The sequence below is a fragment of the Eulemur rufifrons genome, chromosome 7 (genome assembly GCF_041146395.1).
Source record: "Eulemur rufifrons isolate Redbay chromosome 7, OSU_ERuf_1, whole genome shotgun sequence".
NCBI classification, from domain to species: Eukaryota; Metazoa; Chordata; class Mammalia; order Primates; family Lemuridae; genus Eulemur; species Eulemur rufifrons.
In genome coordinates, this window is record NC_090989.1 from 237,256,584 (window position 1) to 237,281,747 (window position 25,164).

General features: G+C 35.2%; 1 protein-coding gene across 2 annotated transcripts in view; it reads left to right on the forward strand.

The window, feature by feature from the left end:
- Positions 1-24,066, forward strand: part of CCDC171 (coiled-coil domain containing 171) — a 303,473-nt gene extending 279,407 nt beyond the window's left edge. The window contains exon 26 of one of the 2 annotated variants that reach the window (XM_069474218.1): positions 21,632-24,064. In XM_069474218.1, coding sequence (XP_069330319.1) covers positions 21,632-21,859 — 228 coding nt within the window. In that variant the 3' untranslated portion in view covers positions 21,860-24,064. Of the gene's footprint in view, positions 1-21,631 lie in introns of both variants that reach the window. The other variant, XM_069474217.1, reaches the window with a different exon arrangement.
- The last annotated feature ends 1,098 nt before the right edge of the window (positions 24,067-25,164 follow it).

Here is a 25,164-nt window from a genome sequence, read left to right on the forward strand (position 1 = left end):
GGAAGTGTTAGTCCTCCACCTTTGTTCTTCTTTTTTTTTTTTTTTTTTAAGATTGCTTTAGGTATTTGGGGCCCCTTGAGATTGCATATGAATTTTAGGATGGGGTTTTCTATTTCTGCAAAGAGCCTTATTGGAATTTTGATAGGAATTGCATAGGCTCTGTAGATTGACTTGGGTAGTATTGACATCTTAAGAGTATTAAATTTTCTAATCCATAAACATGGGATGTGTTTCCATTTATTCCTGTCTTTGATTAATTTTAGCAATATTTTGTAGTTTCCATTGTACAAATCTTTTTACCTCCTTGGTTAAGTTAGCACCTAAGTATTTTATTCTTTCTGATGCTATTGTAAATGAAATAGTTTTTGTAATTTTCTTTTCAGATTGTTCATTGTTAGTGCATAGAAATGTAACTGGTTTTTGTGTGTTGAATTTATAGCCTGCTGCTTTGCTTAGTTCATTTATTAGTTCTATAGTTGTTTTGTGGAATCTTTAGGGTTTTCTACACACAAGATAATATCATTTGTAAACAGAAATTTAGTTCTTCCTTTCCAATTTGGTTGCCTTTTATTTATTTTTCTTACCTAATTACTCTTGCTAGAACTTCCAGTAGTATGTTGAATGCAAGTGGTGAAAGCATGCGTCTTTGCCTTGTTCCTTATCTTAGAGAAAAATCTTTCAGTCTTTCACCATTGAATATGATGTTTGCACTGGGCTTTTCATATATGGCCTTTATTGTGTCAGGGTACTTTCCTTCTATTCCTAGTTTGTTAAGAGTTTTTGTCATGAAAGGGTATTGAATTTTATTCAATGCTTTTTATACATCTATTGAGATGATCATGTGATTTTTTCCCCCCTTCATTCTGTTAATGTGGTGTTTCACATGAATTGGTTTTAGTATGTTGAACCATCCCTGAATCCTAGGGTAAACTCACTTGGTCATGGTGTCTGATCATTTGGTTGTGCTATTAAATTTAGTTGCTTGTATTTTGTTGAAAATTTTTGGATCTACATTCATCAGGGATATTGGCCTGTAGTTTCCTTTTCTTGTGGTGTCTTTGTCTGGCTTTGGTATCAGGGTAATGGTGGCCTCATAAAATACATTTGGAAGTTCCCAAAGGAGGAAACATTTGGAAGTATTTCCTCCTTTTCAATTTTATGTAAGAGTTTAGGAAGGATTAATGTTAATTATTCCTTAAATGTTTAGTAGAATTCCCCAGTGAAGCCATTTTGTCCTAGGATTTTCTTTTTTGGGGAGGTTTCTGATTATTGAGTCAATCTTCTTACTAGTTACAGGTCTGTTCAGATTTTTATTAATTCATCATTTAGTATTGGTAGATTTTCTAGAAATTTGTCCATTTCATCTAGATTATCCAATATGTTGGCATACAGTTGTTCATAGTACTCTCTTATAATTCTTTTTATTTATTTATTTTTTAATTTTTATTTCAACATATTATGAGGGTACAAACATTTTGATTACATTTTATGTCTTTGCCTCACCCATGCGAGGATAAGAGGCATGCCCTTCCCCTCTACAATGCTCACCACGTCCATTAGTTATGAGTTTACCCCCACAACCTCCCTAATCCCTGGAGAATATTACTACCTTGTGAGCACCATAGTGTTGATCAGTCAGTGCCAATTTCATGGTGGGTACATGTGGAGCCTATTCTTCCGATCTTGTGATACCTCACTTTGGATAATGGGCTCAAGCTCTATCCAGGAAAATATAAGAGGTGCTAGACCACTGTCATTTCTTGTAATTGAGTAATATTCCATTGTACACATATACCAAATTTCAATAATCCACTCATGAATTGATGGGTACTTGGGTTGTTTCCATGTCCTTGCAATAGTGAATTGTGCTGCCATAAACATTCGGGTGCAGATGTCTTTATTATAGAATGTATTTTGCTCTTTTGTGTAGATGCCTAATAGTGCTATTGATGGATTGAATGGTATTTCTATTTTTAGCTCTTTGCGGTGTCTCCAAATTCTTTTCCACAGAGGTTGTACTAATTTGCAGTCCCACCAGCAGTGTAAGAATGTTCCCGTCTCTCCACATCCTTGCCAGAATTTGTGGTTTTGGGATTTTTTGATAGAGGCCAATCTCACTGGGGTTAGGTGATATCTCATTGTGGTTTTGATTTGCGTTTCTCTAACGATTAGAGATGTTGAGCATTTTTTTTATATGTTTTCTGGCCACTATTCTGTCTTCTTTTGAAAAATTTGTGTTCATTTCCTTTGCCCATTTATTGATGGGGTTGTTTGATTTTTTTTTTCTTGTTGATTTTTTAAGTTCTAGATAGATTCTTGTTATCAGCCCTTTATTGGATGGGTAGGGAGCAAATATTTCCTCCCATTCTGTAGGCTGTCTATTCACTCTAATGATAGTTTCCTTGGCTGTGCAAAAACTTTTTAATTTAATCAGATCCAATTTATTTATTTTTATTGCTGCTCTGATTGCTTTGGAGGTCTCCAAAAATTCTTTGCCTAGGCTGATGTCTGAAAGGGTCTTCCCAACATCTTCTAGAATTCTTAAGGTTTCATGCCTTAGGTTTAAGTCTGTTATCCATCTTGAATTGATTTTTGAGAGGTGAGAGGTAGGGATTCAGTTTCAGTCTTCTGCATGTAGCTATCTAGTTTTCCCAGCACCATTTATTGAAAAGAGATTCTTTTCCCCAGTGTATATTTTTGTCTGTTTTGTCAAAGATTAGATTACCGTATGCGGATGGTTTCATCTCTGGATTCTCAGTCCTGTTCCAAAGGTCTGTGTCTCTGTTCTTGTGCCAGTACCATGCTATTTTAATTACTATAGCCTTGTAGTACAGCTTGAAGTCTGGTAGACTGATACCTCCCAGTTTGTTCTTTTTACTTAAGATTGCTTTGACTATACAAGGTCTTCTCTGGTTCCATGCAAAACGTAAAATTATTTTCTCTAGATCTGTGAAGAATGATGATGGTACTTTGATAGGCATTGCATTAATTCTATAGATCGCTTTAGGTAGTATGGACATTTTAATGATATTGATTCTACCAATTCGTGAGCAAGGTAGATTTTTCCATATGTTTACATCTTCCACAATTTCTTTTCTTAGTGCTCCATAGTTCTCCCTGTATATGTCTCTCACATCTTTCATTAAATATATTCCTAGATATTTAATTTTCTTTGAGGCTATCATCAGCAAAGAGCAAGAGTTTGATCTCATCTGCCCCTATTTGGATGCCCTTAATTCCCCTCTCTTGTCTAATTGCTCTAGCAAGGACTTCCAGCATTGTGTTGAATAGAAGTGGTGATAGTGGACAACCTTGTCTGGTTCCAATTCTAAGTGGGAATGGTTTAAATTTTTCCCCATTCAATATGATATTGGCCATGGGTTTATCATAAACGGACTTGATAATTTTAAGGTATGACCCGTCTAAGCCTATTTTATTAAGAGTTTTTATCATAAAGGCATGCTGGACTTTGTCAAATGCATTTTCTGCATCTGTTAAGAGAATTATATGGTTTTTGTTCTTGCTTTTATTTATGAGGCGAATTGTATTTATAGATTTGCATATGTTGAACCAGCCTTGCATCCCTGGAATAAAGCCCACCCGGTCATGGTGAATTATTTCCTTTTTTTTTTTTTAATTTTATTTTTTTTTCCAGCTCATTATGGGGGTACAAAAATTCAGGTTATATATATTGCCCATGCCTCCCCATCCCCCCAAGTCTGAGCTTCAAATGTGTCCATTCCCTAGACAGTGCACATCGCACTCATCATGTAGGTATGCACCCATCCCCTCACCCCACCCCCATTCCCCCCAGTCAGAACTTCAAGCGTGTCCATTCCCCAGGCAGTGCACATCGCACTCATCAAGTAGGTATACACCCATCCCTTCCCCCCAACCCCCACCTCTGTCTGATACCCAATTGATGTTATTTGATTTGCTAAAATTTTGTTGAGGATTTTTGCATCTATGTTCATGAGGAATATTGGTCTGTAGTTTTCTTTTTTTGTTGTGTCCTTTCCTGGCTTTGGTATCAAGGTGATATTGGCTTCATAGAATGAGTTAGGAAGGATACCATCTTTCTTAATGTTGTGGAATAATTTCTGTAGTACAGGTATGAGTTCTTCTTTGTATGTTTGGTAAAACTCTGAAATTTAGCCATCTGGTCTAGGACTTTTCCGTTTTGGGAGGTTTTTAATTGCTGTGCAAATTTCTGAGCTTGAGATTGGTCTATTCAGAAATTCTGTTACCTCCTGGGTGTACTTAGGAGGGTTGTATGTTTCCAGGAATTTTTCCATTTCCTCCTCATTATGTAGTTTTTGGGCATATAGGTTTTCGATTACTATGATCTTATAATTCTTTTTATTTCTTTAGAGTCAGTAGTAATGTCCCCACTTTATTTTTCATTTGAGTATTCTCTCTTCTTTTTCTTAATCCTTCTAGCTGAAAGTTTGTCAGTTTTCTTGATCTTTTCAAAGAACCAAGCTTTGGTTTCATTGATTTTCTCTCTTCTTTTTCTCATCTCTATTTTGTTTATCTCTGCTCTGATGTTTATTATTAATATTTCTTTCTTTCTGCTAGTTTTGAGTTTAGTTTGTTGGATTTTTTCCTAGTTCCTTAAGTTGTAAAGTGAGGTTGTTGATTTGAGGTCTGTCTTGTTTTTTAATGTAAGCATTTATAGCTTTAGAATTTCCTCTTAGCACTTCTTCTCTCTAAGTATTCTTAGTGATAAATACTCTCTATTTTCTACTTTTCCTCATGATTTCTTCTTTGGCCCATTGGTAAGAGTATGTTGTTCAAATTCCACAATTTTGTGAATTTTCCAGTTTTCTGTTATTTATATCTAACTACATTCTGTTGTGGTTGGAGAAGACATTTTGTATAATATCGATCTTTTAAAATTCATTAAAACTTAACTTGTGGCCTAACATATTGTCTATCTTGGGAAACACCCCATGTGCACTTGAAAAGAATATGATGTTGTTGCCTAGAGTATCCTGTATATGTCTGTTAGATCTATTGGCCTATTGTGTTAAGTCCTTTATTTTTTTACTTATCTTCTGTCTTCTTGTTCTATCCACTGCTGAGAAGTGGCATATTTAAGTCCATATCTATTACTGTAAAACTGTCTATTTTTACCTTCAGTTCTGTAGGTTTTTGTTTCATATATTTTGATGGTCTATCATTAGGTGCATAAATGTTTATAATTGTTATATTTTCTTGCAGTATTTAACTTTCTATTAATATATAATGTACATTGACTTTTGTAACCTTTTCTGATTTAAAGTCTATTGTCCGACTAATATAGCCACTTCTGCTTTCTTGGTCACTATTTGCATGGAATATCTTTTTCTGTCCTTTCACTTTCAATCTATTGTGTGTTTGGACCTAAAGTGAGTCTCTTGTATATTCACGTATTTCATCAAATTTGGCATGTTTTCAGCCATTATTTCTTCAAATATTCTGTTTGCCCATTTTTTTCTCTCTTATCCTTCTGGAACTCCCACAATGCATATGTTGCTCTTCTTGATGTTGACCCACATGTCACTTAGGCTCTGTTCACCTTTCTTTAATCTTTTCTCTTTCTGTTCCTTAGACTCAATAATTTCCATTGTCCTATCATAAATATTTGCTGATTCTTTCTTCTGAGTGCTCAAATTTGCCTTAGAATCTCTGTAGTGAATTTTTGAATTCAGTTATTTTGCTTTACAGCTCCAGAATTTCTTTTTTGGTTTCTTTCTCAATATTTCTTTATTGATATTTTCATTTTGTGCAGACATCATTTTCTTGACTTTCTCCATTTTTTTTTTTTAGTTTTCTCAGCATCTTTAAGACAGTTATTTTAAAGCCTTTGTCTTGGAGACCTGCCATCAAATCTTTTTTAGGGATAGTTTCTGTTGCCTTATTTTTTTTCCTTTCAATGGGCCATACTTCCTGTTTCTTGGTATGCCTTGTAATTTTTTTCTGGAAAACTGGACATTTGATCTAATAATGTGGTAACCCTGGAAATTAGATTTTCCGTCTTCCCTGGGGATTTGCTGGTTTTTGTTTTTGTTTTATTGTTGTAGCAATCTCTGTGTCAAGGATCAGCCTGAGATGTGAACTTAAGGTCTTTGCATGTCTTTTCTGGACCTGTACTTTTCCCTAGACTTGCATGGGAATTTAATTTTAATTTTAATTAACACTTAATTTTCCTTATGTATATAGTTGCTTTTGAATGTCCTCATCTTTAATGTCTGGCTCCCAAAGGGGAAAAAAGAGAAAGATGAAGTGGGGGAAATAAAGCCCCCTTAAAACTACTGCTTAACTTCAGCTGAAGGGGAGAGACTTTTAACCGTGGGGGAGAGGTGCAATAATAATGGACACCTCCCTCTTGTCTGTACTTTTGTGATCAGAAGCAACAATCAGAGCACAGATCCTGATATTGGGAGAACAGGTCCTTTTTGACCACTCTGGCTCCTGCAAGCTATGTGCATGTTGCACCAGAAACATGTGCACACGTGTCTGTCATGGGGCTGTGAGTGGTAGATGGGTAGTTGCCACTGTGCTTAGAGTTGAAATTAACCAAAATTAACCACAATTTACAGTCCTACCCTTCCCCTGGAAGGTGCAAGCCTTCATTGGACTCCAGAGTTCTGAAATAGTTGTAGCAGACATAATCCTGCCAGTGCAATTGTTGTTTAAGTGGTTCCTGGTGTTTCTTGCTCTGCCATCTTTGCAGAATCCTCTCAAATGCTTACTTGTCAGCACTATATTATATTGCATCCCTAATAAGATGAGACAAGGTGCTTTCTCTCAGGGATCTGATAGCTTTTATGAGGAGACAGACATATATATGAATGCTTATATCAAATCATGATAACTAATATTAAAGAAGTACAAGTGAGAAGTAAGAATTATCTGTATGAGGAGAGTTAACAGTGGGGACAGAGAAGGATTAGATTTTGCATAGACTTAGTTGGAAAATTTGGCTGGACTTAACAAAAAAATAGATGCAGAGTAGTTTCCTTTTTTTTTTTTTTTGAAATAAATAATGCTTTATTGTGTTTGTATTACATTCAAATGATTTTAGTAACTATTTTGAGGTACAAAGATGGAGAAGACAGGGTACTGTGATCAGAAATTGTTATTCCAACTTAATATTCACTTTCTAGGAACTTGTATTAAGCTAAACATAAATTGTCTAAAATCAACACTCTTTACCATGGTCCTTTTATAGACTGGTTACTTATTAGATTTTCTCACTTAATGAACTGGCAATCTGCTTGCTGGCCTTAGGGTTTATTCAGTTACTATTTACTATATTTTTTTTTTTCAGAGTAGTTTCCTAATCGCCTAGTAATTCACTGAAAATCTCTCCCTGCCTTGAGCTTCTGGTAAAAAGTGACCTGTATTTAATCCAACAAATTTGCATTTTATGTAGAGAAAGATATTCTTCAGTTTGAAGGCAGGTCACAAAAGCACTGCTGCTTGAAGACCTGACCCCAGAAGTTTAGAGCATCTTCTCAGATTCATAGAATGGCAAGCTGTGGTCAAATTCTGCTTTGCCTGATTTGAAATAGTGGTAAATCTCTGCTGGTATTAGTTCATGGATGTGAAGGCTAGAATTCCTCATCCTGTAATTTGATTTTCAGCTGTAATTATTGATAGGCTACTTAGAATTGAAATCATAACTCTGTCTTAATAATCACTATAAGGATCTGCATTTGGATGTCAATAATGAAGAAACTTATCTTAAACAAACTTTTTTTGTAGCCTCTTCATCACATAGCTCTACAAATGTCAGTTTCTGAAGGCAGTACACTTTATATTACTTTTATTTTTCTTCATGTAACATTGATTTTTTTTTTCCATATTCTCAAATTTTCAGAATGTGAGTAAATGAAAACTGATTATATGCTTAGGTCTGAACATATTGGGAGATAAGAGAAAATGTACAAATTACTCAGCTCATTTTTCAAAATAAGTATAAAAAATTTTATTTCTTAGCCAAACATATATTCAAGTTAAATGTATTTCCTCTGAAATGCTAAGTAATGTGACAAAAATTCACAAAAAAATTATTGTTGAATTTGTCAAAAAGTGCATTTTTATGAACAAAGGCTGAATTCCATGCTTTCGAATCGTGCCTACACTTTTCTGACCTTACTTTTCAAATGCTCTTTTTAAATGCTGGTTAATCTTTGTATGATACTATTATTAATAATGTGGAAAAACTAACTATAAATTATTAGTCAATATTAAATTTTGGTAATCTAAATTTCTCTCAGTAGGGCCTAGAGAACTGACTTGAAATTTAACTTTTAGTCATCTAGAGATTTGTTTTTGAGCAGCTTAATGTATCACTGTAATATTTCCTAGATTCCTGTCCAATTCAATATATGGAATGACTAAATTGTATCGTGCTAGTTCTGAGCATACAGGCAAGAAGAAAAGTAGTTAAACATCTTGCTGTGTGTGAGCGGTTCGAGGGCAGGCAGACACCATGTACCTTGACCACCTATTATGAAGCTCTTTGCTGCCATGTCAAGTGAAAGCGAGTTAATTGGGTGAAGCTGTGGAGCATGTTAGGGGCCTGGTAAAGGGTTGCTGTCTGACAGCTGAATGTCGGCAAAAGCCAGTCAAGTGTAGCTGAGAGACAGAGACCTGTCACAAAGTTCCCTCAGACTGGAACACAGTTAGGAAGCTGAAATATGGTTCCGTCTCACTTTCTCCCTCATTGAATCCAAGCACCTTAAAAGATTTTACACTGTATGTGTCAACTCTTGTTCTCTAAGCTGTTTCCCTCTAACTGTCCTGCATTCAAATGACTGAACAAAAGATGCTAATGTTTAGCAAAGTGAATGTAAATTCCCTCCTTCCCCCTTTTCTGCCCAAGCAGATAGGCATTCAACTCAAAGGAAACTTTGAAGGTTTACATCAAACAATTAGATTGCCTCCAAAATTAGCTTATAATAGAATCTTTTCCTCAAGAGAATATGAAAATTGACAATCAAGGTTGTCGAATAAGCAACACATTTGTTTCTGATATAGAAAATCTAGTTCTAGGGAGCTAGGATTCCTGCTGCATGTCTTGAGAATGGACCCTTGCTGAGATAACTTGCCTCTTGTCTTTTGTTACAAGCTTCCTTCTTTTTCTGAGTGGCCTAAGGTAAAAAGCAATAATGATAGCCACCAGAAGGTCAAGAAAATAAACATAGAAGGGAACATTGAGGTCCCTTCTGAAACTTTAAGCACCAAGAAGAAATGAAGAAAATTGGAATTAAAGAAAATGAAATTAAATCTATAAAATAAAAATATTTTCAGAAAGAGAAGAGTTTAATAATAAAGCATGCCCTATTTGTTCACTTTCTTTAGAATATGGATTACAAGAAGTCCGTTCATTCATTCACCCATTCATTCAACAATAGGCAGGCACATACCTGTCGTTATGTAGGCCACTTATACTACAGAGAAAGCAAACAAAGTAGGCTGTGTTTTCAACGAATGAATACTCTAGGCCAGCACTGTCCATTAGAACTTATTGTGTGAAGGAAATGTGGCTTTTGAGCACTTGGAATGAGGATAGTGTAACTGAGGAACTGAATTTTAATTTCTAATTTAATTTTATATTGAATTAAATTTTAATTTAAAATTAAATAACTACATGTGGCTACCATATTGAACAGCATAGTTCTAAGCAAACAGAAGACGGTGATACTGCTATTATAAAAGTATGCAAGGCCGGGCGCGGTGGCTCACGCCTGTAATCCTAGCACTCTGGGAGGCCGAGGCGGGAGGATCGCTCAAGGTCAGGAGTTCAAGACCAGCCTGAGCAAGAGCGAGACCCTGTCTCTACTAAAAATAGAAAGAAATGATCTGGACAGCTAAAATTACATATATAGAAAAAAATTAGCCAGGCATGGTGGCACATGCCTGTAGTCCCAGCTACTTGGGAGGCTGAGGCAGAAGGATTGCTTAAGCCCAGGAGTTTGAGGTTGCTGTGAACTTGACACCATGGCACTCTAGCCTGGGCAATAGAGCGAGACTTTGTCTCAAAAAAAAAAAAAAAAAAAAAAGTGTGCATGGGTGTTATGATAACACAGAAGAGGGGCATCTAACCCAAATGTGAAGTGATGGACAACAGGGAAAGTTTGGGGGAAAGGTGATACCTGATGTAAGTCTTGAAAAACAGTAGGAGTTAACCTAATGAAGGATCCTCTTCCCAAATAGAAAGAGCAGCACATCAGAGAGGGTGGAGATAGGAGAAAGCAGGGCATGCTTCAGGGTCAGCACGTTGATTAGTACTGGAGAGCAAAGATGTTTTATGGGAAATTATTAGACATTAATGCAATGGTAGCTTCTGAGTACACTACGAGGCAAACTATCCCAGAGGTCATAACAGAAGGTGTCACAGACCAAATTAAGATACTCAAATCACATAGTTTATTGAATGAGTCAAACACATAGCAGAAAGCAAGAAGAGATGTGGTAGGGAGCCAGCAGAGGGAAGGACCACAGTACCTGACTTCTTGGTTATGCAGCATTCATGTGACCTCTCTTTCTCTGCTGCACCTTCTCCACTCTTTGTGAGGTTATGAGGACCAGGTTTAAGTTTAGAAAAAGGGACGTGGAAGAGAGAAGATGCTTGGAGCCACTTACAAACACTTGCTTTCTAGGAGAGATGCAGGGACAAACATGTCTGGCCAGTAGCTATTGTTGGCCACTTAGGTGACTGAATAGCTTTGGGTTTTATCTGCCGTTGTAGGGCCAGTTTAAGGAAGAAATTAGCCTAGAGGTGGCATATCTCTACCTTATGATGTGGTCTTTCCATCCCTTTATAAAGTAACATGTCGTATAGGATACTAACTTACAATTCTTTTTTTTGGAGACAGGTTCTCACTTTGTTGCCCAGAGGCTAGAGTGCAGTGGCGTCATTATAGCTCACTGCAACCGCAAGCTCCTGGGCTCAAGCGATCCTCCTGCCTCAGACTCCTGCATAGTTGGGACTACTGCACCCGCCTAATTTTTCTAATTTTTGTACAGATAGGAACTCATTCTTGCTCAGGCTGATCTCGAACTCCTGATCTCAAGTGGTCCTCCTACTTCGGCCTCCTGAAGTGCTAGGATTACAGGCATGAGCCACCGTGCCTGGTCACTTACTATCATTTTTAACATATGGATTCTGCCTGTGTCTCGCAACTACTTGCTGATTCATTATCTGTGCTTAATACTTCTTATGAGTTTCATCTACCCAATTTTTTTCTTATCTTCAATAGCAAATTTTAATATGCTCAAATAAAAAACAAATATACAATAAAGAAGAGATGATATAGAAATTAGTAATCTGAAGGGATTATATGTTTACAAAAATTAAAAGTGAATTTAGGCTAGAGAAAGTGAAGAGACACTTAAAAACTGAGGAAAAAATTTTAATAAAGAACTTTGAAACCTACGTCAAAATCATTTTCTAGGCCATACCCTCCTCTGAGCCCAAACTACATTTCAAAAAAACGTCTAGACCTTTTTGAAAAATTGGTGTGCGGGCTTTTAGATAGTTAATTTGAGTGGGGGCGCTCTGGTGATTGGTGAAGAAGGACTAGTGGAGGTTTTGTAGACAGGTACGCAGAGGAGGAGATGGGAAGTGGAGAGAACTGCTTTCCTCCTTGCAGGACTAGGAACTGGCACCTGGCCCCTTAGAAAAAGGGCCTTAGAAAAAGGTAGAAGCTGAAAGAAATGTTTTGTGACAGACACTGCAACACAGAGTTAGAGTGCCACGGTTTTCAGATGACAGAGAGGGAAGGATGGGCATATAGCCAAATCTGTGTAGAGACATCATCCATGTGGCCTGGTGAGCCCTCTAATGCACTGGTGCCATGACCTAATGGAGGGATTGCAAACATCCAGCAACTCTGCGCGGGGACTTTACAGGGCTGTTTGAGGTCTTGTGTGAGCAGGTCAGGGAAGAACCAGGGACATGTGACTCATTACTGGGTCTGTATCCACGGAACAACGAAGATGGGAAACTTACAGAGTGCCATTGTGCGTCAAAGCTTATACTATGAAAACAGCAGTTGTGTGGTCACATGGTATTTCAACAAATTATAATTGAAAGAGAACTGGCTTCAATGCACATTAGTTAAGGACTAATAACTGATCCTGAAGTAGGGAATTCTTATGTGCTTAATTCACTGCTGTATTACAGTATCCAGAACAGTATTTGGTACATTATAGGTACTTGATAGATATTTATAGAAAGAATTAATGAATAGGGGTAATTTAGGATACTCAGAGTAGATGCAGCTTTAGATATACTTTGTGTATTACGTAAGCATGAGGAACAATCTCATGGGATTGATAATGTAGGGAGTAGATTCCTGAAATATGACCTAGGGGTATATTATTTTGGAATTTTGTGTTTGCTACATTATATTCTCATAGTTCTATAGGATGTTATTCCTAAAGATGGGTTTGGTTTGAGACTGCTGGAAATGGCCTGGTTCTATCAGCAATAACATTCCTGACTCTTGGGTAAAGAAAGTGTCATTGCCAGCTAAGTGATTTGTTTTGGAACATATGCCCCAGTGCTTGTTGTGATTTGAAAGCATTCCAAGATTACATGCTTTGTCTTACATCTGAAGTGCTCCTCTCTCACTGAGAAATAGAGGGACAAAATTCTTTTAACTGAAGATAGATGGTCCCTCCAGAAAAGCCCAGCCAGGTTGCTAGTCAAAGTGTCCACAGCCCTGGGGAATGTTGAGATGATACAGTGGATGGTTAACGGGGAAATAGATTGTTTGCAGCATCCCATGAAGAATTGCTAGGGATTTTAGGAGTAATATAATGGAATAATGAAGGAAACGTGGCCTTATAAAACAGCAGTAGAAGAGAGGGGCATGAAATTGTAAAATGTGAATTTATTGCTTATTTTGTTGAGATCTGTGATTGATAGATACTTACATGGTTAGGAAGGTTTAGGAAAGTCATCTCTTTCAAACAACTTTAAATTCTAAATGATTCTTCCCTTCCCCTATTCCTCTTTACCTGAGTGCGTGCTCAGTAATTCCACTCATTGAAAAACATGCTGCTGAAAGGTCTAAGTTTATAGTTTCCAGATTATTACTAAATTTTTGACACTGAATTTAAAAAGTTTATAACTTTAAGAGGAAATTCTTCAGTAATGAAATAGTGGTCAGAAAACGTTTGCCTAATAGTTCCCAGAGAGAGTGTGACATGTGTACATTTTGACCACAGAAGTCATAATTTGGCAGCTGGAAGTGGTATTTGGAGTAAAATTAAGACACACAAGTTGTAAGTAGCCACTCTGCATAAGGAGTGGTATTTGTGTAGAGTAGATGAACAGCTACTCAGTATAATTATTTGTGTATGTGTTTATTCAATGTAGATTGTAAGAGTTACATAATTGAAAATAAGAGTATTCTCTGCTCAGTCAAAATCTTTTCAAAACTTGTAAAACATTTGCTTAAAGACCTACTCTCTGAGACTTTTAACTAACCAATTACAATTTCCTTTTTCACCACATATTTCAAAATCATAACTATACTAAAATATGTACATATATATTTATATATATATTTCATTATATATAAAATACATGCATAGTTTTAGTTTTTAATAAACGGTTTTTAGTTATAAAAGTAAAGCATGCTTTTTGTAGATAATTTGGAAAATCCATACCCTAACCCTAAGAATAGAGAAAAAATATCCCAACAATTTCAATACCACAGAACCAGTACCACATGTAATTCTGTGTACTGCTTTTTCACTTACATAGTGAAAAAGGGTTGACAAAGTATAGGCCAAAGCGTTGACAAAGTATGGGCCAAATCTACCTGCCATCTGTTTGTGTATGGCTTGTGAGGTAAGAATGGTTTTTACAATTTAAATGTTTGGGAAAAAAAGAAAAAGAAGAATATTTCATGACACATAAAAATGATATGAAATTCAAATTTCAGTGTCCATAAATAAAATTATATTGGAACACAGCCATGTACTTGTTGTCTATGGCTGCAACAGCAGAGTTTAGTAGTTATAACAGAGAACATATAGCCTGCAAAGCATAAAATATTTATTATCTGGCCCTTTATGGCATTTGTCCATATAATCCAAAAGTTTATAACCATAAATTTTATAGCTACATAATATTCCACCAAGTGGCTATAGATTTCTTAACCATATTTCCTGTGGTTGAATATGAGATTATTTCTAATTTTTGTCTGTTATTATAAATATAAGGAATCTAATCATAAATGGATTGGATCAAATGGCATTAACCATTTAAGACAGTTGCCCAATTATAGTCCAGATGGTTCTATCAATTCATACAATTACTAGCAATTTATGAATGACTTGTTTCACAATGCTTTCACTAACATTTAGTATCATAATTATTAAAATTTAATTTTCATTGGCAATAAATGTCTCATTTTATTTTCCATTTTTACTAGTAGGGGTTACCATTTTGCCCATTTATTTGTTAATCAGGTGTATTTTTACTTTTGTGAACTGCCAGTTCATAACTGTTGCTTATATTCAAATAATTTTAAAGATAAAAAAATCATAAGAAGAAAAATTTAAACTTTCAAAACTTTTTCCTAACCCACACTCCATTTTAGTCCCTTTTTTCAATGATAATTAAGTTTTTGTGATTCCTTTTTTAGAAAATAAAATAGAGTTAGGTATGCATGTGTGTGTACTTATGCTTATTTTTAAAATACAACTACATATATACATATTACTTTGTATGTATCTATATAAAGTATATATGTATGTATATATACATGCTGTTTTGAGCTTTCTTTTTTCACTTGGACATATTTCTATATCAGCATTTATGTATTTACCTCATTTTTAAAATAGTTGTATTATATGGTTGTATCATACTTCAATTAAATAGCCTTCTGTTGTTGGACACTTTAGTTTCATTTAAAAAATGTTTTTCTATTTAAAAATGCTTCAGTGATCACATCTGTATGCTCATCTTGGTGAACTTTTGTAAGTGTAGCCATAGAAGAAATGCCTAGCAGTGAAATTGCTAGGTCAAAGGACTGGTACATGTAAAATTTTGTCTTCCAGAAATGTTGCACCAGCTTACATCCCTAGCTGTAGGGGATGAGTTTTCTGTTTCCTTCTTCTCAACAATGGATATCATCAGACACCTAAATTTTTACCTATCTGATAGGTAAAAAGTAATCTTTCATTGGCGTGTTTCTTTAATTGTGAATGAAGTTTAGTCTTTTTCATATGTTTGTTGGTTATTATATTCCTCCCTCCTCCAACCAAACAGCCAATTTGCACCTGAGGCAGAGGCTGCCAGTGGTTTCCTGGTATCTGTTTTCACTTTCTTTCTGTAATAGAACCTTCGAATATTACCTGGGAGCTGCTCAAGTAAAGAAAAGGTACATTTCCTAGACTCCCCCAAAGCTAAATTAGACACATAGTGAGAGAGGAAGCAGGGGTGGATGCCAGGGAACTAATTGAGCAAGGGCTCACTCATTGCCATGAAGATAGCACCAATCCACTCATGAAGGATCCACCCCCATGACCCAAACACCTCCCATTAGCCACCCCCTCCAACATTGGGGATCAAATTTCAACATGAGGTTTGAGGGGACAAACATCCAAATTGTAGCACCTATAAAGCTGAGCCTAGCACAGTGCATGACATATATGCTCAATACTTGTTAGCTATAATTATAAATTTGGAATTTATTATCACTTGAGAAGGGTAGAAAAAGAAATGGAGAAACTACTGTATTCTATGCATATTTATGTATATTATTTCATTTAATGAATAAATTCAATTAATAGGAAATACACTAAAAATATTATAAGGCTATTATAACAACTTTATAACAACCCTATGAGAGATTACTCTTCTTACTTTACAGATAAGGATACAGGCTCATACTGGTTAAATAACTTGTCAAGGATCACATAGTTAACAAATGGCAGAATAAAGTTTGGAACCCAAGGTCTCGCCACCTTCAAAGCCCATATTCTTTCCACTATACTGTACTACTTGTAATTGGGTCATAATCTGTGTATGTGTAAAATAACCAAATAGCAATATAAGACCAAAACCATGAAGTAATACTATGAGTGTTTGTTCATTCTGTCATTCATCATTTAGGAATCTACTTTAGCACCAAATATTCTGCTAAGTGGTGGGAATATACAGTCAGGATTCCATCACACTGGATTCTCATAGTTTTATAGGGAAAATATAAAGATATACAAATAAGTATAAAAATAGTAAAATAAATGCTTATAAAGGAATTATAAAAAGGGGATGTTGTGGTTAAGGGTAGTTGAGAAAAGGTGAGAAGAGGTTCTGGAAAAGCCTTACCAAAGAGGCAAATCTTGACCCAAGTTGGAAACGCATAGAATTCACCCAACAAAGGGCAGAAGTAGATATACTGGAGGCCACTGTAAACTATGGAGTGTCATATTTAGGGACTCACAGTTCCATGTACCTTGATTGCATAGTACAAGTGAGGAAATGGTAGACAGGGAAGCTAGACAGGGAAGCCAAGAACTTGTGAGCCAGACTGCAAAATGCAGCAAAGTCACATGGCAAAAAAGGCCATGGCTATAGGGAAGCATGAAGAATTGAAACCATCTATCCAATCAATCTTCCACATCAAACAAGTAATGGAGATTGAATTTGAACCAGATAGATTGACTTGAGAACTGGGCTTCCTGAACAAATGCTAAATGTGTGCTTGAGTACAAAATCATGATGTGAATCAAATTTGTTGTTAATATCTTCTACCTCTCTTTTCTGATTTGTTTCTACCTCTATGATTGTCCTTCTTTCTTAATGTCTAGATAACACAGGACTCTTAGTGTATTTCCTATCTAGAGACTTTACATTGCTCCATTGACTCACATTTCCCCCATGCATTGATGTTACTGAACTAAAAAGGCAAACTAGTTTGTAGTAAGGTTCAATGACTTGTAGGGGAAATATTCCTATAGGTTTGGTAACTAAAAGTTAGAATTGTTAACTACTGTACAATGAATAAATATTTAATGCATGATAGCTGATGTGTTTGTGTGTATATATATAAATGCATATATCAAGTATATACGTGTTTATATTTATAAGGTGAATGTGTGTGTATGTATATATAATATAAGATATATAATTGAATATTCTATAAGAGAAAACTATATGTGATTATTGCCAACTCTGATTGTCTGTATAAACTGTGCTACGATACTACCATGGCAGAATTGGACAATGGACAGGTAGAATTTGGTTAACTAAATTGAAGTATTTGGAAGGAAGAAAACTTTGGGACACTGAATACTGAGACTCTAGTGGTATGAACACTTTAGGAACTAAGGTAGAAATGGCCAGGGAGCCTCATTGTAAGGCCCTCTTGTGGATGCTTTGATTTCTTCAGCAGTTTATATGGAATTGTGCACTCTATTTAAAACCAGTCGGTAATTTACAGGGCTTAAAACATTAACATGGAGGTTGAAGTAATGAAAAGTGTATTATAGAATTTAATTGAAGGAAGCCACATCATCTAAACTGTAATCTTGTTATCTATCTCCTTTATTTTAGAATCATGTGTAATATGTGTTACTTCCCCTTAAGAATGGCCTATCTATATCTTCTCAAAATCTTAGGTATTATATTTGGGAGATTATGATTTCTGGGTTAATGCAACCGACGAAAGTTAGGTGTTAACATTATGTGCTATCATACATGGAATTATGATGGACCTGTGGAACTTCAAAGCTCCAGCCCCTCATTTTATAGGCAAGGGAGGTGAGACTTGGATGGACTAATTCACCTGCCCAAAATGACCCTGTTAGTTAGATTGTAATGGAACTGAGAGAAGAAACTATAGTCTGCTGATCTTCAGTCTGGTATTTTTTTCACCACACTATGTGCTTAGCATGATCTCCAGGCAATACTACTCAGGCTTCCTAAATCACATTTTCCTTCACTTTTTATAATACTAAATTCTAGAAGACTTAACTTGATCATAAATGCTACACAGGAGACAAATGGCTTAGTGTCATTGTTTCAGAAGCCTTGGTCGGCAAAAAGGCTTTGATATATAGGCAATTTATTGGGTGATTATTTTGTTATTAGACTAATGCTTTATTTATTTATTTTTGTTTGGAAAACATTCCTAGAAAATTAAGATATTAGAGCCTTGAAAAACGGCTATTGGACACATCCAATTATTGTATTTCATAAGATTCTTAAAATGCAGAAATTTAGTAGACACATTTTGTATTGTGAATATGTATTTAGCTGATGAACTGTAACAGTTCAAATAGAATCATTTACAGCTTATTGAGTAAATAAAAGTACTTCCATAAAGATTCACATGACACCTAGCTTTTATTTCAGGTATCTAATTTCCTTTTGAAAAATTGCCTAAATTTAGATTTACATAAGAGACAGAAAGAACATTGCAGCAGTTTAAAAAGTAGTTTAAATGACCATGGACTTTACAGATTTAAAATATAAGATCAGGTGGTGAATATTAACTTTTAAGGATCTCTGACAAAAAGTTATTTAACTGTCTTTTACTCACTGTGTTACATTAAAAAGTGTTATGATATATTTCTGGATATTATTTGTAATAAGAAAAATCATTCATATTTACCTGTTACTTTAACATCAAATTCTCAAATCAAAATTTCACCAGAATTTTTGCTGGATTCTTTTTAAACTATTAAGTGACTTAAAATCAGATTTTATCCCATTTCATGAAAAAAATTATATTCTAGCAGTACAGCAAATGATCCCAGTAGCAAAAGCAGTCATTTGTTTTCCTTTACACAGAAGTAAGTCTGTTTACTTGCTAGTGGGTATACCTTTTGGACGTACAAGTCTTTTTTTTTTTTGAGACAGAGTCTTACTCTGTTGCCCAGGCTAGAGTGCTGTGGCGTCAGCCTAGCTCATAGCAACCTCAAACTCCTGGGCTCAAGCAATCCTCCTGCCTCAGCCTCCCGAGTAGCTGGGACTACAGGCATGCGCCACCATGCCCGGCTAATTTTTTCTATATATATTTTTAGTTGTCCGTATAATTTGTTTCTATTTTTAGTAGAGACGGGGTCTTGCTCTTGCTCAGGGTGGTCTCCTGAGCTCAAACGATCCACCCGCCTCAGCCTCCCAGAGTGCTAGGATTGATTATAGGCGTGAGCCACCGGGCCCGGCTGGGGGTACAAGTCTTTAAGGAAATCTCTCTCTCTCTCTTTCTCTCTCTCTTTCTCTCAAATGAGTTTTTTAAGGCAATCTTGCATGTTAGGGCATAAGATCAGAAGATAGTGTACAGAAAGTGAGACTGATTTGAAATATTAGAGAAATGCTCAAGACCCCATTTCAAGGTTATTTTTCAATGAATGTTATATATTAGAGAAAAGGGTGCTTTCAGACAACATAGTGGAAAATAGTCATCTTTACAAGATGAGAAAAGGCAAAAGGAGGGCCTTTGTAGGGTGCCAAGATCCCTACAAAGGGACATTAAAGAGAAATGGGCAGTTAGGACTGCCTTCCTAACTTTGTAATGTTAGGTTGACGAACTCACAAGAACAAAAGGGGAAAGTTTAAGTGCAGTATATAGGTTTGAGTAAATTATGCATATCCCTAATATTGACAAAACAGGAATGGTCAGTCAGTTTGGCTCCGTGACCTTTCTCTAGCCTAAAATATCAAGAAGAAAATACCCTCAGAGGATACCTGACCTTCCTTGGTCTGATTGTGCACCCTCCTCTCTTTTCATACATAGTTTTCTTAGACCAGAATGTGAAGTATAAAGATGTATCAAAATAAAATTTTGAAGCCTGGCCTGACAATATTCTTTTGTCATAATAAAGAATACTGTAGCTATAACTAAGTTTTATTAAGAAGAAAATCAGTCCCCACCATTTCCTGCTCTTCCAGCATTCCCCTCACCCCCAGGTCTGGCAGAATGAGAAGTTAGTAGATGGCACCATGGCGTTTACAGCAGCAAGTAATGACATTGCTAATTTAGATACAAAGCTGGAAAAGAATCAGAAAAGGTGATCGCAGTAGTAGTAAAAGTGCAAAAGGCTACATCTCCAGCCTCTGATGTAATGAGATGCCTCTGTTTGGGTTCCGAACTGACATGGTCAGGCCCAGTCTTAAGGTTCTGGAAATGAAACATCATCAGTGCCATTAATCAGGGTCAATTCATAATTTTGGAAGTTCTTTTCCTTCCATGGAAATAAGCTAAGCCCTCTCCTCATAGAGCTATTCAAGTGGCCACTTTAGGTGTTTTTTAACTTCCGATATAAAAAGAGATGATTTCTGTCAGCTACAGGCTTACAGTAGAGTATCAAGAAATCAAAAGAACAGAGATCAAAGAAAATTGCTGAACTGGGTGTTAGATGCAGACATTGATTTTTCTCCAGTTGTAGTTTTAAAAAAAAAATCCACAAAAATGGTAATGCATACAACAGTTGAATTTCTAATACTTTCCTAAAGCAATCAGTAGCTTCCCTCTTGTTTTCACATGTAGAAACAATTTTGTATGACATGACATAATAAAGCAGACCCTTATACCCTACATTATTTTGTTGTCAAAACTGTAAGAGGATCTACTAAAAAAGTACTTTTTGAAAAAAACCCTACAGTATAGAATATGGTTTTTAGTGGAGATGCTTATGACTAGACTTATCTCTGCCACATTTATTTGCTGGGAATCTGGAAAATTCTGACATACAATTGATCATTATTGTACTATTTCCTACTATCTTTAAATGTCATAAAATAATACTTACCTGCTTTACTGCTAAGACTTCATTCATGTAAAATATTAACTACTAATTACCAATGTTACTTAAGGCTTAAATGTATGGCTTTATCAAAATGTTAACTCTGTTGTCAAGTACTTCATGGGTATGTGGCATTTCTTAGGATTAATTTCCAATAGTGTCTGGATACCAGCAATTTTTTAAAATATATGAGAAATTGTTTTCAACCCCTTATTTTGATATATGATTTCAAAATACTAATAATAGAACAGTTTTTATCAAAGCTAGATATTGGCATTATTATTAAAAGTAAAGGCAAAAAGTTCTTCTCACTAGAATTTTATATCTCAGTATGCTATTTTCTAGGGGTCACTGATATCTGGTTATTTTTCTTTGTGCTGTGTTTGTCACTTAAGTCAGTCATGCTGATAGATTAAAAAAACATAAATAACCATAGTTTATTTTCTAAGAGGCCTAATCTTCCATATTATATGGCACATACTATATAGTATAATGCAATAAATATTGGTATTGGTTTCTGTAAATTGCCAATTGATTGGAGTCCAGGTAAAAATGCCTGATTGTATTGACTCTTTGATATAATAACTTTATTGTATCAAAGTTTTATATAAAGTTTTATGTAAAGTTTTGGTGTTTAGGCAAACTCTTATTGTCCTGAAAAGTTTATGACAGAGCAGATAAGAGATTGAGTCACACTTGGAAAATAATTTAATATTTATGTATTATCATATAGATTACTTAAATAGCAATTTCCATTCCATTTTATATTACTATTATTATTAGTTTACTTCCCATTTATGGTTTTAGGCTCTGTTTAAGAGTTTTCAACTCTATGTTTATTATTTTTTTCTTTTGTATGTCGCAGACAGGGTCACGAGACCATTCAACTCTCTCCATTGCTTCAAGAGCTGCTCTTCCAGCTGACACAATTGGTGTTGGGGATTTTTTGCCATTGAAAGCTGAACTTGATACAACTTACACTTTCTTAAAGGAAACATTTGTAAATACAACGCCCCATGCTCTGACATCATCTCACTCCTCTCCAGTGACCATCTCTGCTAATGCCAAAAGACCAACTCAGATTGGATTATGACTTTATGAAATAAAAAAATGGAGGAAGAGTTAACAGTACAATTAAAATTGTTTTGAAGGGGGCTTTTCTTATCAGTTGAATTTTATTCCAGCACAAGTGGCAGTGGTTTTTTAAAAATTGTGTGATATCTTAATGTGCATGGGTAGCTCTGTCTCCTTGAATAAGGAAATAACCAACTTTTTTCTCTCTAAGTTTTATTTATTATCACAGTTGCTCATTTTTATGTAACATATTTTTAAATGTTAAAGAATGACACATTTTGGGTAATTTCCCTCGGACTTAAAAAAATCAATAAGCCATTTTAGTCTCTATCTATCAAAGTTGTTTCATACTTGTCTATTTTAAAACAGGACTGCAATACTTTAATAGGATTGAGAGAGCTATTTGAAATGTATGCCAATGATTCCTGTCATTTCATGGCAGCCCTGCCATGGTTCACTGAGCCCCCTCTTCTCTCTTGTCAGCTCAACTGAAGACAAGCATTTAGTTGCAAACTTTAAGCAGGTTGTGCAAAACAGAAATGATGTGACTGCTTCTCCTCCTGCACAATAATGTCACTCCTGGTCAATGTGAGAAGGTCAGGTTGCTCCTTGTAAAGCTACATGATACCACTTGCCCATTTGAACAAGTTAAGTTAACTGCTGAATCTGGTCCCTGCAGGCATTGAAAACTCATTCTTTTACCAAGTCTGCATTTGATAAGAAAGTAGAGCAATTGTGCTGGGAGGATTTCTGTGGTATGTTTAGGCACTTTATAAGGACAGTTCCCACACCAGTATAGCAGGTAATATATTTAGTATAAGCTGAAAAACTTCAAGGTAATGGCTGTTTTGACCTTCAAAATAGACTCCTTTTTTGTTTTTGTTGTTGGTAGGACCCAAGAGTGACGCCCATCTTTGATGCTGACAGAATTTAAAACAAGGCCATTGCCCTGCATTTTCTGCCTTGTAGCACACAAAAGTAAAATTGTATGTCAGGCCGAGATGTCGGGGAGCTGACAAGATGCCCCAGTGACATTTCAGCTAGAAAGAGCAAGTGTCTTGCAACCAAGTGGTCAAATATCAAATAATAGGTCAAGCAGGAAGGAGCTGAGTTCTAACCACAAAGAGGTTTCTGGTAACTTACTTGACAAGCTTTTGGGCGCTGTGGCTTGACAAAGTGATGTTCTGTTGGGTATCGCTAGACAGACTGTTCTTTATCGCCTTCAGAAGATCAGACATTGACATTGATTAAACTCTTTAACCCTTAAAGGTTAAATCCTTGCAGTTCGCATCATGGTAAGTGAAGAACAAAAGAATATGTGTAATGTGTATTTGTTTGCGTATTAATCATTTAACTCCCCAGTGATATTAACTTCTGATGTGAACTGTAGTTTTTGATGAAGAGTTTTGATACAAAATTTATATTATTTTTCATTATGGAGGTTTTCATTTGGATAAATTAGAAAATAACAGCATGTATTATGGAGGCTAGGTTGTCTTATCTTTACAGTGACATTTGATTCAAAAATACCCAAGTTCTGAGAATTTTTTATTGGCCTTGGTAAATAAAATCTATATTTAGATTACTATTTACATAGTAGTCAAATTATCCAAGTGATTTATGCCATCTGAGGTGACTATTATTGTCATACTATATAACACAATACTATTTCTTATAATACTGAGCTAATATAATTAGCTTTATGTAAAACTTTAGAAAGCTTTTCATGTGGAGTAAAATTATGTCTTAAACCAAATTTCTCTTAATTCTTTCCTTGGAATTATTCTTTTTAATATGCCCTGTGTAATGTAACCTGCATGCAATTCAACTTGCAAATTTATTGTAACACGGAAATTGCTATTGATTGCTTTTATATAAATCATAGAATAATTTTTGCACATTTCAAAATACTTTCATCTGCCATTCCATACAATGGTTAGGTTATTGTTCATATAGAAATCAATAGACAGTTTTTTAGTTTATGTGATATCATTGAGCTTCCAATTCTCACACTATAGAAAAGCAGTGTTTCTATATATAACATATATGTCTGTCTTTGTGTGTGTGTATGCTTGCATTGAATCTGTTTTCAGATTTGACTAATTTTAGAGAAAAAAAACACCTTTGTAAAATGTGCCTGGACAGGCATGGGTCCTCTTGCCTTAATTTTACAATCTGTTAATGGGATAACACCAAAATAAATATGTATGTTCCTGTCTCTATATAGGTATGATTTTACAGATAGATTTTACACAGTAGATTCTTAACTGTAAATTCAAAAAGATTATTAAATCAAATCAAAGCATGTCCCATTTATAAGCAACTAGGTGCTAAAGGCCATAGAAACTGAAGGATGAACCTCCTGAGCAATCATTAGTATTCACTACCAAATATAGTAATATTTATACCATATGCTTTTTTCCCAGAAGTCAGACCCAGCAGGAGGAGGAGATTTAATGACATATCCTATGGAGATCTGAGAAACTCTAGACTGCTTCTAAGCACCTTAGTGACCAATTGCTGCATATTTGAGATCTGTGTTGTGTTGGCAAGGACAGTTGTTCTATCAGCTGCTTTATCTCCTTAAGAATGATGTATAGAATAGACATTTCTCCAGAGAAAGACTTTAATTATTTTTGTACGGGAAAGGAAGTTTTACTATATATCTCTGTATGTGGATTTTCTTACTAACCTTCTGTGATCTAGAAAAATGCTTATATTAATATTACCCATCACTATTAATTCTTAAAGTTATTGTTCTGATACCTAAGTCACACTTATTTTTTGAGGGTTTACAAATATTTTTAATACAAATATTTTGGAATGACATAACACAAATGCAGAGAGGCTTAGGAAATTGTAAGAATTGCCAATTCAGTGATAATTTAATGATATAAGTAAATAACCTTTTAAAAAGAATAATCACTTAAGTTTACCCAATGTCTGAGTCTAATTAAACTTAGCAACTCTTTTTCTTATTTATGATATATGCTATTATATTATTGAATGATATATAATATGTGCCATTATTGAATGCTTAACGAGTTTATTATTTTCATGTTACTTTATGTTATAACTGAATTCATTCTGCACACCATACTGAACAATGATAAATTGATCCTATTTCAGTGTGTACTTTTTATGGACAAGTTTTCTAATATAGAAGGTGGAAGGTAATTAATATTTATTGAGCAACTATTTTATGCCAGTCACTATAGCAAAACTCTTAATAGTCTCACAATAAACTACTATAGGAAGTATTTGTATCACCATTTTAGACATGAATCACTGAGGATCTAAAAGTTTAAGTATTTGATTACCTAA